This window comes from Amblyomma mixtum, chromosome 9 (genome assembly GCF_055824585.1).
Source record: "Amblyomma mixtum isolate Tamu chromosome 9, ASM5582458v1, whole genome shotgun sequence".
NCBI lineage: Eukaryota > Metazoa > Arthropoda > Arachnida > Ixodida > Ixodidae > Amblyomma > Amblyomma mixtum.
Window position 1 is genome coordinate 20,168,919 of NC_143020.1, and position 19,869 is coordinate 20,188,787.

General features: G+C 47.1%; 1 protein-coding gene and 1 pseudogene across 1 annotated transcript in view; one reads left to right on the plus strand and one right to left on the minus strand.

Moving 5' to 3' along the window:
• The window catches only part of LOC149328451 (uncharacterized), a 28,608-nt gene extending 20,940 nt beyond the window's left edge, over nt 1-7,668 (plus strand). Inside the window, exons 3-5 of the mRNA XM_089561105.1 lie at nt 2,201-2,369; nt 3,332-3,667; nt 7,246-7,668. Of these exons, the coding sequence (XP_089417231.1) occupies nt 2,201-2,369; nt 3,332-3,667; nt 7,246-7,668 (928 nt within the window). The remainder of the gene's footprint in view (nt 1-2,200; nt 2,370-3,331; nt 3,668-7,245) is intronic.
• The window catches only part of LOC149328447 (uncharacterized), a 478,240-nt pseudogene that overhangs the window by 330,157 nt on the left and 128,214 nt on the right, over nt 1-19,869 (minus strand).

Below are 19,869 nucleotides of genomic sequence, written 5' to 3' on the forward strand. Positions count from 1 at the left end.
GCTGCTCTTTTTCTTTGCTAGCCGCCCGCGGTGGCGGAAAAGCTGTGATATTTCCGCGTCTTTCAGGAATCCTCTTTTTACTTCCTGAACCTTTTGCGGCCTTTCCTAACAAAGATGCGTTCCTGCATACCGGCTGATTGCTTTCAGCGTCCTCACTGCTTTTTCCCTGACCTGTGCATGACAAGCATAATCCTTTTTCTTCCAGCACAGGCTGCCTCACCTCTCGGGACTCGGAGCAGTTCTCCCTGGCTGATTCACTGGCTCTCCTAGACTCCTCGAGCTCAGCGAGCTCCAGCGCTAGCTGCTGGCGCTTTGCTTCTAATACCTCCAAGACGCACTTAAAATCCTGAGGTTTTTCCTCGCACAGCGGCGCCTTTCCTCCATTTACTTTTGCAAGCTCGGCCTGAAAATAAGCCAAGCGCGCCTTTGCCAATTCCACTCGGTAGCTCATATCGAATGAGGGCCGGCATGGATAACCCTCCATACCGCCGTCTGTACCCCTCAACTGTCCTACCGGCTCGAACACATGCACAGGGACGCTAACAATGCGACGAAGGAAACTCACAGTTTCGATGCGTCGATCCGCATTGCCAGCTCCTTGGCGTCGCAGTCCACCGCCACTTTCACCGGACGCTGCGATGAGCTGTCGCACGCCGCTGGTCCTGTGCCCGCTGTCGTCACTTGCTGCGACCCGCCGGTGACCGTCAAGTTCCCGACGCGCTGCTTCCCTGACCGGACGCAGTCCCGCGTCGCTGGACTACTGCTGTGGTCCTTGCGTCCTTGCCGCCGTCTCTCCGCAGGTCCTTTCTCGAACGCTGCTGTTGCCTGACCGTCGCCTTTCTCCCTGCGTTCAATCTTATTCCTGCGCCGTCTTCCCATGGCCGTAGGATCCTGTCGACTGCGCCAGTAAAGTTCAGGTTCTTCTACTCTCCTTGCACCAGAGGTGCCCCGCCAGAGACTGTTGGTTTAACTCGAAGACTGAAACTTGATCTCACGCACCGGGGTGCCCCGTCAGAGACGCTCTCGTGATGAGTCGAGATGCAGGGGTAAGGCTAACACTTGAGGATTTATATACAAATATTTACATTGTATATACAAGTTCAGGCACTCGAGACAAATTAAACGGCAAAAGGACAAACAACAACAAAAACGTGGATCTGGCTAATACTAGGGGAGGCCCCTACTCGGCGTAGCCGAAGATGCGTAGCATCTCACCTTAGCGCAGAACCCCGCTTGCGACTACGGAGCCCAGTTTTAAAGCCCTAAAGGCCCGGCCCACATCAAAGGACAAAACAACAAAAAGGTGGAACTGGCTAATACTAGGGGAGGCCCCTACTCGGCGTAGCCGAAGATGCGTAGCATCTCACCTTAGCGCAGAACCCCGCTTGCGACTCCGGAGCCCAGTTTTAAAGCCCTAAAGGCGCGGCCCACATTCCGTAGCTTCCAATCATGTTGCGGTTTCAACACCATTGGTTCATCCAGGGCATGGCCAGCCCTCCAGCTTCCTTAAGGTAGAGCACTCTCTCCACCACAAAATAAAAACAAACACAAATAGACATTCGTGCCAGCACGTGCGCGAATAGGTACCGCGGGGCGGGGTGGACACCCGTACTTCTTGGCGCGTTCGCGAGCGGCCGCGCTCCAAATAGGAGACGCTTCGCTTTGAGCGCCCCCAGCCGCGTTCCGATGACCCCGCGTACATTAACGGTCCCTTACACCTGGAGACAATTTTTCGAAGTGTAATGGAAGACCAGGCGAAAGACCTGCCCAAAATCCTTGAAATAGATGCACTCGTCGAGCGCGATCTAGACGTTGTTGATTTCACAGGGACAGAGCCAAGCGAAGAAGCGCATGGACTTCTGGAGGAGTTTCTGGACGGTATTGTTCCTGGTGTAAAGGCGACTGACTGGCTAGCGGCAGTGAACGATGTACTCAAGCCATTGGATATCTACGCCATGCGGCTTTCAGACCTGGCCCTGGCATCTGGCATAGGTAATATCCGAAAGCTGTTCAAGAACATTACCACCCAACGTAGTATTGGTGACATATCCTTGTACCTAGCGTTCCATTTGGACGCCGAGGTGTTGTCTGTCGAACTAACCAGAAGCCAGGTGTCGTCAGACCGCGCAAAGACCGCGCATTTTTGCTTAGAGCTGGTGCAGAGGTCGCATGCCTTCCTGTGGCCGCAACTCGCTCCCAGGCTTCTGAAGTCAGGCAGAAGACGAGAAGGGCTTGAGACGATGTACAGCCAACTTCAACAAGCGTCTAAAGAATCCGTCATGTTCACGTGGCTGCCCAAGGAAATGCGTCCATATGCTGAAGAAAAGGTTAAGAAAGTGGTGCTGTCGGTCGTTTCTGAAGACATGTCGGTGAGTGCTACGTTTCGTTGCTCCATGAAACGCATGCTTCGTACTATTCAAGGGTGGAGCTCCAGAGAGTAGGTTTGCAGCAGTGAATCTCCACTAATATTTTACTGTTTTCTAACGATTCATGTCCCAAACTTAATAGTGCCGGCATTATGGAAGAATTTGAAGCGTGAATCCTTTTTGATGCTACTTCTAGGTAGACACCTATTCGACCCCGGCCATGGACTCCAGCTTCTAGCCGGAAGTGGCAACAATGGATATGGATAGGCAATTCTTGTTTACAAAATGTGCATTCGGGTGCATGACTACCCGTCGCCGTGGTGCTGAGTCTGTGGAGTTAGGCTGCTGAGTCGAAAGTCGCGGGGTTCAATCTCCGCAGCGCCAACGGACGCCCGTGTGCAGTGCGATGTTCGTGCATATTTAGGATGTACAGGTGGTCAAAATTAATACGGAGCCCTACACTGCCTATGATGTCTGTCAGAACCCATGAGCAGGTTTGGGATGTTAAGCCCTATTATTACATACAATTCCATCGCGTACCTATGTAATAGTGTCGTCAGAAATTGTTTAACACTTTAGAAGTGGTTGGGGTGCGCATCTTCGAGGGCAGGAAAAGCTTCACCAACTGTTCTGTAACGTGCTTTTGTTGCCATTTGAATGCATCCATCGCAGAATATATTTTATAGTTCCGGGGTTTGACGTCCCGAACGACTCATGCTATGAGGGCGCCGTAGCGAAGGGTTCCGGATATTTCGAGAATCTGAGGTTCTTTAACGTCCGCTAACATCGCACAGCACACGGACCTCTGAAATTTCTCCTCCATCCAAATTAGATCGCCGTGGCAGGGATCTAACCCGCGTATTTCGGGTCATCACCTGAGCGCCATAACCGCCCAACAACTGCTGAGGCCGTCGCCGAGTAAATGCGCAGCTAGGTCAATACTCACCGCGTCGTCAATACCGCAGCTGAAGCCAGCGTGGATGGATGAGGAACACCCGGCTGTCTTCGGCGGCATCAGCGAGAGTGAGGGGAACTTTGTCGAGTTCTACCTCAAGGTACTAAGCGTGACGCACGAAAGGCGCCTGCGAAGTCCACCAACGTTCGCCTTCTCCGCCATCTCGCGGCTTGAGCGGCACAGCGAGTTGGCGTACTCGAGGACAACGCAGTCCGTGGTTGTTCCCACAGCGTACCTGTACGCGACGGGCGTACCGACCTACTTCAACTACGCCACCGTTGGTGCACTGCTGGAGTCGAGCATCGTCGACGTCGTCGGGCCGGTTCTCTTCTCTCCGGCAGAGACGGTAACGCATCGTTGCTTGTCTAAAAAGGCTCACCAAATGAACTTCTGTTCTGGTGTGTATCGAAAAATTAGAAGCATAAGCATGAAGGGGAAATAATTTTATGCAACCGAGCAATTTTTGGCAGTTAGGCTTCAGTGTCCCCGCACGGCCCAACGGCACTTTACGATCATGAGTTCATGGACTTTCATGGACGTGGGCAGCCCGGTCAGTGGCGATCTTCTGCCTGACAGGGTCTGTCGAGCGCACTAGCGTTGCCCATTCCTCCCAGGTGGTCAGCAGCTTCGAGCCCCGCGGGGGAGGGTCCGCCGGGTATTCAAGAAGAATGCGGGTTGCGGTAGCAGAGGAGGCATTCCTTAATAAGGCTCGGACATATATGGCTATGGAATTGTGCAACCGGGCAGTTCTCGCATTAAATAACGGTAATGAGCAGAGTGGTTTCGTCACGCTTTCAGCAGTAGCCGCATTGGTCGCCGAGTATACGCGTCGGCAAACGTACCAAGGGGTGGCGCACGAAGGGGTGGCAGTGGATGACATTAGGTAGTTTTCGCAGACAGGGCGGCCGAAGCTTGCGCTGTGGAGTTAGCGGGTGTCATGTGAAAGAGGCTTTTATTCTGCAATGGGCGTTGTTGGCCTGGAGCGTTGAAGTAGCGACTCGTACGATGAATGAGCCAACATTACCCATTCGGAGCAAACACTCGTGTTGCTCAGGAACAAGGGCCTCCGAACACTCCTTTCTCAATAATTAAATGCTTGTTCAATGGGTAACATATCCCATAAAATAAATCGATTATGTGCTTTGTAGCCGTTTGGTCGCAAATGGGTGGACGCATATGAGTAATTACTTCCTTATTACAAATCTAGTAAGTCTCGGTGGGCTCCCCTAAACATTGCTCCAACATCTTTATCACTTTGAGTTACTGATCAATTCGTTCTTGCCCTAGCAGTGCTAGCAATCCTGTTTACCTCAGTTGGTAGATAGACTGCTTCGGTGAAGCCGTGGTCTCTCCCAAGTTGGAACCCCAGACTAGGAAGAATTTTCCTTCGTCTACGATGTTTCAGTGGAAACTGTATAGCTTTTTTTTGCAACCAGATGGCTGCGCTCGGGTTAATGCTAATGGGTAATTACTTCATTATTACTATTACGACGCTCAGAATCCAAATGCAAACGGCGTCTCTGAACGCATGGTTTTCTCACAGGAGTGCGTCTCAAAGCTTGATAAATGCCGATAGCTTGGCGTAGATATGCCAAACTCTAGGGGTTTGCGAATATTCAGAAGTGTCGAATACTGACTCAAATATCTTCCCATTCGGTTATTCGAACGAATGAAATGGTGTATGTTCGAAATTATTCGAAACGAATCGAATAAATCCAAGTTTTTGAATTCTTCTCGATAAGACCTGCCTTATTTCATGCCGCGTATTATGCTCAAGCGATCAGTTAGCGTTGGATGGAAGGTTCGGCGCCGTGGTGCGGCCACTTCAAGTGGTGGTGTTCATAATCCCCATACAGGGCCTCAGAGGTTGACGACGAGGTAAGGCCCAGTCATGTTCAGCAAACCCGATCTTTATGCCTGACCTCAGAGTTCATGCGTCATACGTATCTCTGGCCCATCTCATGCTCTGGGATATTGCGCTCGTTTCTTATCAACCATTATCAACAGGAAAGGTTCCTGATACCTGACACCTGATACCATGATACCTATCCTGATACCATGACAATGGTAAAGTTTATTCACTTAATTCGTGCCCCACCTCTGTCATGGTAATCAGTGTTGCGTCTTTTAATAGATACAGCAATAACTGTGATCGCTGTTTCTCACGATTGCTCATTGAATATTCGCGCAAGTAGCGAATATTCGTAAAAATATTCGATTCGTGTCCTATTCTCTCCACATTCGATTCGTGTTCGATTCGGTTTTTGTCTGAACTATTCTTATTCGATTCGATTTAGGGAAAATAAGTACTATTCGCACAACCCTACCCTCTTCCTCGAAGGAGGTACCGCGTGTTTGACCTTATTTAGCCTTTCTGAAATAAATCTGCTATCCATGGCTGTAACCTACGACGGCATTGCATAAGCTCTGAAGGAGTTTCCGCTGTTCTTAACGGTACTTGTGTGAATAATTGGCCGACAATTATGCTTGTAGGTTATGCGATTAAATGAGGGGAGCTGCTTTGGTACTGCAACCGTGGGCAACACATACGGAGACGGCTCTGAGCTTCGACTTGTGCAGTGCGCACAGTGTTCTTCCACCGATGATCCTCGCCTAGAGCGAACGACCAGCGCGTTCTTCCCTGTTCTTCACGCTTCCGCCGCTCCTTCCTCCTTCCCTTTTCTCCTCGCAATATCTCCGCTATCGCCCTCTTTCATTCTCCGCTGCGCTCTGCGTTTGCTCTGTCGTTCGCTCGGTTACGCCGAGGCACGCCGCTTATCTCAGGAACAGGCGCCTAAGGGCTGTGCTGTAAAACAGGTTAAATGCAGAGCCAACTTTATAAAGAAGGGTATATCATTTATAATTGGTAGCTGTTAATGCGCCTGAGTAGCTTACATACTATTATACATAGTACGTTCTAATACCTAGGTGCCATATACTTTTTACACAATGTAAATTAATATCTTTTCAGTCTCTATTGTAATTTCATGATTTACTTAATACTTAGGCTGTTACTCCGTTGTACAGTTCAGACCCTATTTAACAAAGTGATGAGGAGGCTCCAATTATTTCGTTATATCAGGAAATTCGTAAAATAAAGAACGGCATTTTTTGGTTCTTCAAAATCTAAAAATGTATGTGACACCCAAAAGCTCCCACGGCATCTTATTTACCGCCAGCTCGCATCTGCGCGTCCGCCAGAGCAGGGCGGATCGATTGTGCGTGGCAGAGTTCTGGAGAGAACAGCGAATTCATTTTGCCGCGAAGAAAACCGTAATCTTCGGCTGCGTGCGTTTCAACAGCAGTGGGCGTATGCAGTTCTCATAGCCCCGAAGCACTTTTATTGCATCTTGGGTTCCCCTGTGGACCCCAGCTAACTGTTAAAAGGGCACGAGAGCTTCGGCGTCTTCCGCATCGTCCACATCTTCCGATTCCTCTTGTGCACTGGGAACAGGCTGGTGGATACATTCGCCAGCTAAGGCCTCTGTTGTGTCCTCGCCTGCGGCGGCATCGCCCGCCACAAGCTACCGCATTGCACTGTCTAGGATACTAAATGTCCCCCAATTTCTTGCTCTTATGCTACCGACAAGCTCCGAGACATTGTCAGCGAAATAAATATAAATCATATCTTTTTTTTTACTGACTTATTCCTGGAAAAACTTCCTTAGATCGAGTTTGGTGCCCAAGTTAGTTTCGTTATTTCGCGTTGATGAGAACATTGAACCCTATGGGTACTTGCTGGGGAAGGAAAATTTATTCGTTACTTTGTGAAGTTCTTCAAATCAAGCTTCGTTATGTCCAGTGTTAATTGTATACGTTGTTCTACTTTACGTTTTATGACCCTTAGAACACTGGGCATGGTTCCCCCCAATCGCTTCCCCCCTCCCCCTTCGCCCCCACACACACACGTTTTCCTACCTTCAGGCGCACCGCAGACTCAGCGACGTCTGGTGGACGCCAGAAGCGATTAACCAGTACAACGGGACCGCCATGTGCCTGCAGCGGCTGCTCTACCGCCTGGGCCTGCGGCGCCACCTGAGCGGCAGTGCCGAGCACCAGCAGCGCGACATGTTCCTCCGCGTCCAGGGACTGCGGCTGGCGTACGACGGCCTGGTGGCCAGCTTCGGCTCCGCGGCGGCCGCCCACGGGTTTCGGCAGCTCTGGGCCGAGGCGCAGGCCGCCTTCTTCGCCCGCTTCTGCCTGCTGTCGTGCGACGCCGACCAGACGCCCAGGCCACTGTCACCCCGCGCCAACTGCCTCTTGCCCGTGCACAACATGCCTGAGTTCGGCGCCGTGTTCGATTGCGTCACCCGGGAGGACTTCGTCGCGCACCAGTGCCTACCGTAGCAGTAGTGCTTAACGCTGCTGCACAAGACGATTCTTAAGCCGCGGTCCTAAGTGGTGATATAATCTTTTATTTTTTGCCGAAAATGTGTGCCGAATCAAAGCATTAGCGACACTTTTTTCACCGACCTCACCCTGCAGGACGACTGCGCGGAACATCATTGAACTGCGCCAAAGAATCTGAGCTCGCATTTCAGCCAACTGAGAGGTATCGGCTGAGGCCGAGCTGTTTCCAGGCAGTCTAAGACAAAATGTCTGATGGTTTTGTCTTGCTCACTTTGATACTCTGATTTTAGCTTTCCACTTTGAATTTTGATTTTACTTGTTCTTTGATATCATGATATTTTTTATCTGCCTTGCGCGACATTTGTTGGGCATGATGTATTGGAAGCAAATGTCCTAGGGGATATTCTCCTTCCTCTCATAGTCCCCTAAAGCCTAAAGCAAGTGTTAAATTTCTTCAATATTTGATGGCTTCCTGATATATGTTACCATTTTTTTCTAAATTATTTTGCCGCTATTCTTTACGCAAAACAGTTACATTCAATATTTTAAGCAAGCTGTAGAACTTTATGCGGAACAGTTCAATTCTAATTACTGGGACGCTGTTTTCGATTCTTAGCGCACCTGGGCGCAGTCCGAGCGCAATAGTGGGGCCTTGGTGTTATTTGCGTGGTTATTGGTGTTTCGTGAGTGATTTGTGATATGTGTCTGCTTGATCTTCCGAAAAACTCGTGGTTCGCGAGAAGTTTCTGACTGCGTGCTGCTGAAAGACTAAGAGGCTGCTCGGTAAAGGGACGCAAGTGCATTGCATGAGTACATGACACAAACGCCCTTTTTTTCGAGGACGACTTTGTTTTGCGCCCGATGATTTAGGATTGCAGCAGTACCCAACCATGATTGCAGGCTTCGCGCGCTCTGCAATGTGCCTTCTTTAATATGGATATCGGCTATTTATTTTGAAGCTAGACTTTAATACTCAACACTTGTCATTAGGGCGGAATTTTCGGAATGTAACAAGGCCAGAAGTTATCTTCCTGCGTTGTGACTATGAGCGCCAGAAAAGCTGTGCGCCTCTTCGCAAGAGCTCTTAGTGAAATCCAGTGGCTTTTCATGTTCTCTTCTAATACTGGACATTAAAAGAGAGGAGCTGAAGGGCACTGCCCCCAAAAACACAGGGGATGAATACTATATCGGACAAACTGGGTGGCCAGTGGTGTTGGAGGGACTTTAGCAGTGGCTTCTTATCATTTACCATGCTTCATGGCCAGGTGGCAGCCACACAACTGGCTGACGTGCATGGTCTTGTGAAGTACCTCTGCCATTTTATAGGAACTTTCATTTAAGGTGTTCAAATGTTTATTCATGGCATTAGCAACGTTACTCCAATATTAATTTATGTTTTTGACAAGCATACGAAGCATATCTGGAAAAAACGTTTTTGATTTGGAAAGCGCTCACGAACAAAATTTTGTCATATAATGTAAGATTTCACTATAAATGTCAATATATCCGCAGATCACCGGGCGGCTATCTTACATTTTGTTCTAATAACGTTCTTTCTGTCGTCAAAAACATTCTCGAATGATATTCTGTGACATTCTTGACCATCGGTATTCTATGGCAGTCTTGACTGATGCGATCGATGGAACCGCTTTAAAAGGAAGAGTTTGCTGCATATCAGCAGAATTAACCAATACTTTCAATATTTCCGCATACAATTTCCTCTAATATTTCCTCTTCCTCTAATATTTCCCGCCATTCCTCCCACTCTCGTGTGCGAGGATCATTACGGTGACAGTAGAGAGCACCGTCGTGCGTTAAACAAAGTAAATACTCTAACCGTGGCCCTACGAAAAAAAAGTCGCTGTGAGAGTCGTTGGTTTTATAACACACGGGTGATGTGCGGCGATACGCGAACAATTTTCAATTCTCAGCGGTCAGCGCCACAAAAACTCTCACCAACCCGATGGCTTCAGAGCACATTCTACACATGAATAAGCTTAGTAAAAAGGGTGCAGCAGTCCTGTACCAGCACTCCCGTTAGGGGTAGGGAATGCTGCCCAAATATCGGAATAAATCTTGGTCACCGAGTACACACAATGCTTACCCTTGGCAACAGCGGTATAATACTACTGCGAGTAATATTCAAAAGAAGATATTATAAAGAGATATTATAAAGATCAATGAGACGGATGCCACTCCAAGGTAGTGGGTATGTGCCATTTTATTTGAGCATTCCAGCGGGGATAACTCCAGCCGCCAGGCCTGTTCCGCGCTAACCATGCTGAACGTTCCGGTCCCGCTTTGTCGCGGTCGGTTCACAGCCGAGCAAGGCGTTTGACTGCGCGGATGCCTTCGGCTACGGGAACTTACAGAGAGGTACACTGTTCTTAGCCGTATTCTCCGTGGGGGCCATGCCCTCGAACACGCTCGCGTTCCCGCTCTTCGCCAGCGAGTTAGACCACTGTTGTGCGAACACGGCGGACGTCAGTCTCTCGATAGCGGCCTCGAAAGAGATTGCCATTCACGTCGAAACCAACGGACGCTAAAGCTGTCAGTAATTTAATGGCTAGTCACGAGATGGCGCCATGTATCTGTTGGTGCGCCATCACCGTGTCAGATTTTCTTTGCTCTGTGCCAATACAAAAATGGCAGCTTGACAGTGTGCGTCGTTTCGTTGGCTTCGTGCCAAATCCACCCAATCCGCGACTCCCAAAGATCTGGTCACCCTGCGTACTGTACAAACCGACAGGTTATTTGCCCAGGACGACGCATCGACCGCATTTTTGGAAGAAAGACGGATTGCCTTGATTGAGTGATGAAAAGGAGCACGTTGAAGCAGAAAACATCAAGCTACCCTTATAAAAATTTCTATAGACAGTCCATAGACTGTCTATAGACTTTAGTCTATGAAGTCTATAGACTGTCTATAGACAAATCCTTTAGACTGGTCTATAGACAGTCTATAGATTTATGGCCATACACTTTTAGTAGACTTTTGTCTATAGACAGTCTATAGACAAATGTCTACTGAAAGTCTATAGGTCTATAGGAAGTCTATAGACACAGGTCTACAGACAGTCTATAGACGATCTATAGACTTATGGTCATGCATTTCCTATAGAGCTGTCTATAGACCGTCTATAGACACTTGTCTATAGACGGACTATAGACGACCTATAGACTTATGGCCATAGACTTCCTGTAGATTACTGTCTATAGACAGTCTACAGACAAAAGTCCACTGGTCCAGTAGACATATGTCTATAGACTGTCTATAGACATTCCATAGGTGTGTGGCCTGGCAGTGCTATAGACCTTTGTCTATAGACAGTCTATAGACCTCTGTCTACTAAACTATTAGTAGACCATTATCTATAGACTGCCTATAGACTGTCCACAATCATTGAAAAAGGTCACCAGACAGAGTTCACACATGAAACAATCAATATACTTACAAATTTAGTTTATTTCCAAGCTATCCAGGCAGGGAATATGCAATACATGCACCATAAGAATGCACCACAGTAACATAAAAGTTGGAAGTAACAGTCCGGGTAGTTTCCTCAGGAGCATTCTTGTGGCCTGTTGTCTGCAGTAAATCATCCGGGCATGTTCACCTGCACAGCACGAAGGAAAAAAAATAATATAAGAGGAACTGAAAAAAAAATCCCATTCCATCTCTACACATGTGCTTTACAATGCAAGGCATATCCTGGCTATGCCATTCTAGAAAGGCAACCTTGATCTTTTGGTTTGGTTTTATGGGGTTCAAAGACCCAAGGCGACACAGGCTACGAGACGCTAAAGTGAAAGGCTGGGGAATAATTTCGGTCACCTGTGCAGAGTACACAGGCCTTTAGCATTTTGCCTCTATTAAAATGAGACCGCCTAGGCCGGAATCGAACCTGCATCTTTCAGGTCGCCATACGAACATGATAGCCACTGAGCTACCACGCCAGCTCAATCATTTCAGTAAATACACGACAGATTATAAGTGTCGTCATAAAACATTGTAACAAAGACCCCTAATCCCTGGAGCACTCTACTCTGAATCCAGTACTGATATTGATTTCTGTATGGCAATACTGTTACAGCCAATACTGATCTCTTCATGGCAATCCTTTTACACTATTTGTAACAGAAGACTTCGAACAATTGTGCCACATATCTGCATTGACTCGCAAGGGGCTGTTAAGAATGCCACCTCCATAAAACAGAGATTCAGTGCACCTTACACAGGGATCCAAAAAGGAGAATATTGCAGCATTTATTCTTATAACCGCTATAGAAGAAGCGCTTCAGAATACCCTGCGTGAATTAAGCCTGGTACACCCGGCCAAATTTTTAACTGGCTCGGGTGTTGCATAGCTAAATGCACCTTGTAAAAAAGGTGCCTTTCGGCTACACTGCTGGCATATTCATGCTGTAATTTAACGAGCGAAATGTCATTTCGTGGTTCCTTTTTGTTCATATAATGTTTGAGTGCAGTACTTGCGTGTTTAGATCAACGTTATCAGAAACATTCGTCTGCCACTACAAACAGCTGAAACAAGCGGCATACGCAGCAATGGATCTTGTCCATATGGCCTCATCCTCTGGGTAAAGTATCACTTCTTTCATGGCGGACAAGTCGTTTACCCAGATTAGTGCAAATGCGCCACCATAACCATTGCTGCGTATTCTGCTTGTTTCGGCTCTTCGTAGCGGCAGACGATGAATATTTCTGATAACTTTGGTCTAAACATGCAAGTACTCCACTGAAACATTATATTAATAAAAAGAAACTATGAAATGCCATCTCACGCATCAAATTACAACATGAATATGCCAGCAGTGTAGCCAAAAGGCACCTTTTTACAGGTGCATTTAGCGATGCAACACCTAAGCCAGTTAAAGATTTGGCCGAGTGTACGTAAGCCGATACTCAAACGGGCACAAGCTATACAAAACCAGCAGGCAGAAGCAACCAGTTCACCACAGATTTGCGCCTATAACTTGAAGCACAAAGATGGAACAGCATACTCGTACATCTGCGCGCGCTCTTAGAAACAAGCGGGTTGCAGCGCTTCCATGCCGCGCTCATTATTCAGAAAACTAATACAGCACACAGAGGCTGCAGCTGCGCCGTTTTAAAAGCAGTCGCGAGGTTGAGACAGCAAATTACTGTCACGATAAAATACCGCCTGAAATTCACTTAGTTTTTCCTTCAAGTGCAGCTCCAACAGCGCAGTAAAGAGGTGTGTTTCTTGCATGGAGGCAGCCTAACCCAACGCTGCTAGAAAAATCAGCGAAAGCATTTAACGTGCTCAAAGTAGGAAGTATTTCAATAAAACAATTAACGCCTTCAACAGGCGCAGCTATAATAACACGAGAGCTTAATTTAATTTTAGGCGCAAATAAGCGGCGAGTCACATCGGCGCTTTCGTAACGTAGCAGTCTGAAATCGTAAACACATACTTTGCCTCTCGCGCAAATGGTATTCTACAAATCTGTGCACGCGTGAGCGGGATTCATGAACGAACCACTCGGAACGAAATGTAAGCCACCTCTTGTCGAGCCGACCTTTACCCAGCTTTCAAAATGAAGCGCCCGCAAGCCAGCGGCGGCGGCCAACGGCCCTGATGACAGACACGGACGAATCCATACGTGTGCAACGAAGGGGAGATGGGATGGAGCTCGTGGGTTCTTCGCGGTGTTTGAGCACGCCGGCCATTCGCGCCGGCAACGAATTTTATTCACCCATCACACTACAAGCATTCCTCCAGCGCCGCTTGAATACAACTTTGACAAACGTCTCGCGCTCCAGTCTATAGCGTTACAAGACACTTTTGCTGAAACGTCGGCGTCCACGACGCGCACCGAGCGAGCGTCCATACGTAGCAAGCAATGCACACCTCAAAAAGAACAGCACTCCATGGTCCAGACAGGCGATAACACAAAGATAAGAAAATAAATGTAATCCACCACTGAACGAGACTGGATGTAAGTACGTTTTCGGAGGTGCAAAGTAAATTGAGCTCACAGGGCGCTAAATAACACACAGTTCCATTTCGGCCGTCATTCACAGGCTAAACGACATTTCTGGCCGCGCATCTACCTTGAAACACGAAAAATCTAGTAGACAGCTCGCGAGGAGCGGCTTATCATCAAGGGCATCGCACAGACTGCCTTTCCGCGCGTTAGTAAAGACAGCGGGACAGAGATAAGCGGCATTAGTCGAGAACCCGATGGCTTCCGCCTTATAAACGAAGATAGGACGTTTGTAACTGCGCACATAATCTGTTCTGCACACACAGCTCTGCTTAGAGTGGTTTAGGAGACCAAATGAATAAAATATAAACGTGTAGACTTACCTTAAGCGGACGATGAAGCTGGATTTTGAAGAAAACGTAATCCGCGAAAAACACGCCAACGCCATTGATGCAACCACGCACAGGGTTGTTTGCAGCCCGAATGATTTTCCGCCGTCTCGCGGTAAAATGGGTAAAACGTGAAACAGAAACCCATTTCACGGTCGTATCTTTATCGCTCGCACTCTTGCCGTGTGCAGCTTGATCTGATATCCAAGACCACAGAAGGCAATTGGTTTATAAGCTTAAATTCTTCGCTACCCTCTAAATATCTTATTGTTTTTGTGAAAACAGAACCGAAATCTAACTTCTTGTCGGTATACGCGCCGCATCTCCCACCGAATAGCATGTGGTACAATTCTCAAATAATAATTATAAGGTTGCATAGCATAACGTCTTTTTTGCGTGTGTTCGTGTTAAGAAAACTGATATGCGCCACATCAGCGTGTCATCGGCTCCGAAGCAACAGGTGCAAGGACAGGAACGAAAAAATACTGGCTTTGTGATTGTTGCGTCCCAGCACTTATTCACGTGAATACAAACTGCAAAGGTAGAAATGGCAGATGTTAATCGTACAGAGGACCAGGCTCTTTGAGATTAATCTAAAGTGTTTCTAAGGGATGGGCGCTTCCTTGAATTCTCACACCCGTATTTTCCCCTTAATTTTCACGACGTTTTAAAGAGAAATGTAGAACCTTTGATGAAATGTGTCTGATTTCAGCGCGTTCGACAGTAACGATCGAAAGATGGAATGGAATTGTGTAGAGCGATTCCTTTAAGGGACAGCGTATTCGTTCGATGTAGTACAGTTTGCGGGCGCCCTTACTTCAAGAACGGCTGCCTTTCCTCGGCTTACTTGTTAGCATTAATATCTAATTGTATTGACAATATACGTCACGGTATAACGAAAAGGAGCTTGTCAATGCTCCTGAAAACAATATACAGGAGGGTGTTGTAATGGCTTTACGCAATACTTTTTAATTTCCGTAATAGCGAAGGAGGTGGGTGACTCCCGACATAGTTGCGGTCACTAGATGCAGGTCCCCTCAACATGCAGTGCAAAAATGAATTGACATTGTTCTGGACTTAGTCGAAAGTCAGTGTATCGAACATTGTTAGATAAAATTACGATTGTTATAGACTGGTCTATAGGCAGTAGACTATCTATAGTGTACAGTCTATAGACGAAAGGAAATTGAGGTAGTTGTAGACTGTAGTCTATAGAGAGTCTATAGACCGTCTATAGAAAAAAGGAAATTGAAGCAGCTATAGACCTTAGTCTATAGCGAGTCTATAGACCGTCTATAGACAAAAGGAAATTGAAGCAATTATAGACTTTAGTCTATAGACAGTCTATAGACAAAATGAAATTGAGGCGGCTATAGACCTTAGTCTATAGCGAGTCTACAGACCGTCTATAGACGAAAGGAAATTGAAGCAATTATAGACTTTAGTCTATAGACAGTCTATAGACAAAAGGAAATTGAGGCGGCTATAGACCTTAGGCTATAGCGAGTCTATAGACCGTCTATAGACGAAAGGAAATGGAGGTAGTTATAGACTTCAGTCTATAGCGAGTCTATAGACCGTCTATAGACAAAAGGAAATTGAACCAGCTATAGACTTTAGTCTATAAAGTGTCTATAGACAGTCTATAGACAAAAGGAAATTTGAGCCAGCTATAGACTTTAGTCTATAAAGTGTCTATAGACAGTCTATAGACAAAAGGAAATTGACGCAGCTATAGACCTTAGTCTATAGAGAGTCTATAGACAGTCTATAGACGAAAGGAAATTGAGGCAGCTATAGACCTTAGTCTATAGATGGTCTATAGACAGTCTATAGACGAAAGGAAATTGAGGCGGCTATAGACCTTAGTCTATAGAGAGTCTATAGACCGTCTATAGACAAAAGGAAATTGAAGCAGCTATAGACTTTAGTCCATAGAATTTCTATAGACTGTCTATAGACAAAAGGAAAAGTCTATAGGATGGCTATAGAGTCTATAAAAAGTCTATAGAAAGTCTATAGACCACTTTTATAAGGGTACACCGCCTTCACGACGTCGTGCCGATGTCTTCGGAAGTTTAGAAAGGCGTGAGCATCATGAAACCGTCGGTAAGAAGCGACTGACAAGTGGTGTGTGCCCGTGAAGAAAAGTAAGCAGTGCGTTTTTTCGTAAGAAAGACGGACCGTCACGTGACACCGGCGTTGCTGACTGCTCCATGTTGGATGTGCACGGAAGACGCCTCGACACGTCCGGCGTGACTACGGCAAAATTGCCGGGAAGAAGTGACTGCCAATCTTTTCAGTGGATGTTAGTGGCGAAATTTTTCGGGAAGAAGTGATCGACAAATCGTTTTCGCGTACGCTGATTGTTAACCAGCTCCGAAGAAGAAGTGCGTTGTCCCTCTTGCGTTCGAGGATCAGCGATTATGTCGGCATTAGACGAGTTTAGACTGCCGAAGTTGTCATCGGATAACTATTACACATGGTCGATACGGCCAAGAGCTGCTCTCCTACAGAAGGGATGCTGGGAAGCGATCGACCCTGTTTTCTCGAATAGAGAAATAAACGAGCGAGCAGACTGACAACAGCAGACTGACAACAAGTCCCTGATCTTTCTGTTCCTTGTCGTCGAGGACAACTACCTGGATGACACCGGAACTTGCAGAACTGCAAAAGAAGCCTGGAATACGCTGCAGGAAATGCACTCAAAGTTTGGACTCTTGCATATACTCTAGCTGATGCGTGTGTTTTTCAACGTAAAAATGAAGAAAGGAGTCAATGCAAGATTACCTAGGAAGATTGATGGTGCTGCATAGGAAGTTGTCAAATGCAGGCTATGCATTTACAGATAGAGAGGTTGCATTAGTTATTCTAATGGGACTTCGTGACACATATGAACCGGTAATTCTGAACTCTGAGCAAGACGAACTAATCCTCCAGACCAAAGTAGTGAAGACAAGGCTGCTGATCGAAGTAAAGAGAAAGCTCCGTCGTGATGAAGATCGGTTAGGCGACGAAAAGAGTCAGACAAGGGCCCTGGTCACTAAAGCTCGATTAAAGACTGAGAGCAAGCAACCAAATGAGAAGGTGCATCATCAACTCACTGTCAGGAAGGGCGAGAAGGTTCGTCAATGCACCTCAAGTACGCAAAAGAAGAAGGTGCAATGCTTTCCTTGTGGAAACCTTGGTCATATAGCAAATATTGTAACCAGTTTCAAGACGAAGGGGATGACCAGAAGAGGAGAAACTCCTCACAGTCACAGATTGCAACACAGATGGCCATATGTGCCAAAAATGTGATATCAGCGCCTCCTCATGTGTGGCATATTGATAGCGGTGCTACAGATCACGTGACATCGCACAAGACAAAGGTCACTGACTTCAAGCCATGCGAGTCATGAGTGAAAACTGCAAACAAATAATCCCTGAGTGTCATGGAGAAAGGAAGAGTCTAGATTCAACTATCTGAAGAGTGTGGTGAGTCATTCATCACGGTAGACGATGTCCTTTATGTGCGCGAGTTGAACGGCAACCTACTATCAGCAGTCGGAAGAATTGAAGACCGTGGTTTGCACGTGACGTTCGCCGGGGGCAAAGCCGAAGTTCCAAAGGACAGCGGTGATCTGATTCTTACTGCAAATCGAGAAGACTGTACTCTGTTAAATAATAAATAATGTCGAAGAAGATGGCAAAGACAAAAGACACAGCTTTGTGGCACAGACGACTAGGCCACCTTCACCAGGATGCTGTTCGATGCCTCTGCGGAGCTAGTGAAGACCCTGTGAAGGACAAATGTGCCCCATGTTGTCTGGGAAAGCTAAGGTGAAGCAGTTTACCAAAGATGCGAGGGAACACGGGCTTAGATTTCACTGGAGCTGGTGCATTCAGAGGTGGTTAGAAAGATCACACCAACTACCAAAGGGGGCTCCAGTTACTTTGTTGCCTTCACAGACGACTACTCAAGATATACTGTGGTGTACACCATGAAGGCCAAAAGCGTAGTGCTTGAGAGGTTGGACCAGTATAGACGCATGGCGGAAAATGTGCACAACACGAAGGTGAAAACCTTGCGCAGTGACAATGGAGGAGAGTACACAAGCAAAGAGTTCAACGAGTACCTGGCCAAGCATGGCATAAGGCACCAGCTGACCATTCCTGGCACGCCTGAGCAGAATGCAGGCGCAGAGAGAATGAACCAAACATTGCTTGACGTGATGAGGTGCCTTCTCATCGATTCAAGTGTCACCAAGAGGCTCGGGGCTCATGCCGTTGTCACTGCAAGTCACATCAGAAATAAGTGCCCATCGAAGGCGGTTGGAGGAGAGTCACCAGATGCTCTGTGGACAGGGGGAGGAGTGAAACTGGGCCACCTAAGAGTGTTTGGATGCAGAGCATGGAGCGTTCGAAACATACGAGGCAATGGGAGCAAGTTGGACCCGAAAGCAGAAGAGTGCATATTCGTCGGCTACCCAGAATGAGTGAAAGGGTACAAGCTGTGGAACCAGAAGGAAGATCGCTTCTTTGGAAGTCGGTACGTTACCTTTGAAGAAGAGTGCTTCCCACGCAATATTACCCAAGTTGCAAGTATAAAGACTGAAGCACATAGCGACACTGATTGCACAGTCACGTTACAAGTTGAAGACAGCTTGAGCGAGCCACATGATGTTGGTAGTTCAGATCGCAATGACACTGATTACAACAATGCTGAAGACATTGGCTCATCAGCTGATGAAGACGAGGCAACTACATAGGAGGAAGGAGCTACGCAGCGACTGTCCAGCGTGGCTGTGGTACACGGGTACTAAGACGGTCGGAAAGACTAGCAAACAAGACACCACGCCACAGTGATTGTCACGGCTGCTGCATAGCAAGCAAAACAGACAAAGAAACCCAGAAACTCTACACGAAGCCATATCTGCACCAGACAAGGAGGAACGGAAAGCAGCTATACAGAATCAACTGGACAGCCTCGAAGCTTCCAATACATGGCAGCTAGTGCCACGACCGAAAGACAGACAAGTGGTAAAATGAAAGTGAGTGTTCCGCAAGAAGTACAACGAAAAGGGTGACCTAAAGTGATACAAATCATGGTTGGTTGCACGCGGATACTCACAAGTGAAAGTTACCGATTGCAAGGAAACCTTATCTCCTGTAGTGAAGCTGAAGTCCATCAGGACCTGCTGGCCATAGCAGTTGAGAGAAATTGGAAGATCCACGAGATGGACATCACGGCAGCATACTTAACTCTTTCCCTACCATGGGGAAAATGACCATTTTCTGAAGGTTTCAGTACATTTTTGTTTCTGCAAAACCTATTGCATGCAATATTGATTGCAATACCCAGAAACAGAAATCGGGGCATGAAATGATCGTTAGCGGGCTAACGTTGCTCAATGGGTGCGGTAGGGAAAGAGTTAAATGGTATTCTGAAGGTGACAGTCTACATGAAACAACCGCAGCCTTTAAATGACTGTAAGAAGGATAAAGTCTGCCTTCTGAAGAAGAGCCTTTACGGGCTACGACAGTGTGGAAGGAAACGGAGCTTTGCTTTGGACAAAATGCTCGTCACAAGGGATGACAAGATCAAAAGCAGAACCCTGTGTTTAATTCACCAAGAATAATAACTTCATCGCAGGAGTCTCCGTTGATGACTTGCTGATCATCTCAGAAGATGAGAAAGAGATTGCCGACTTCAAGAGCGGCTTGGGTCAAGTATTTGATGCACAATACTTGGGTGAGGCTAGCCACATTCTTTCCATACGAATGAAGAAAGAAAGAGATGGAAAACTAACACGGGACCAGACGGCCTACTCTAACGACATACTGGAGATGTTTGGCA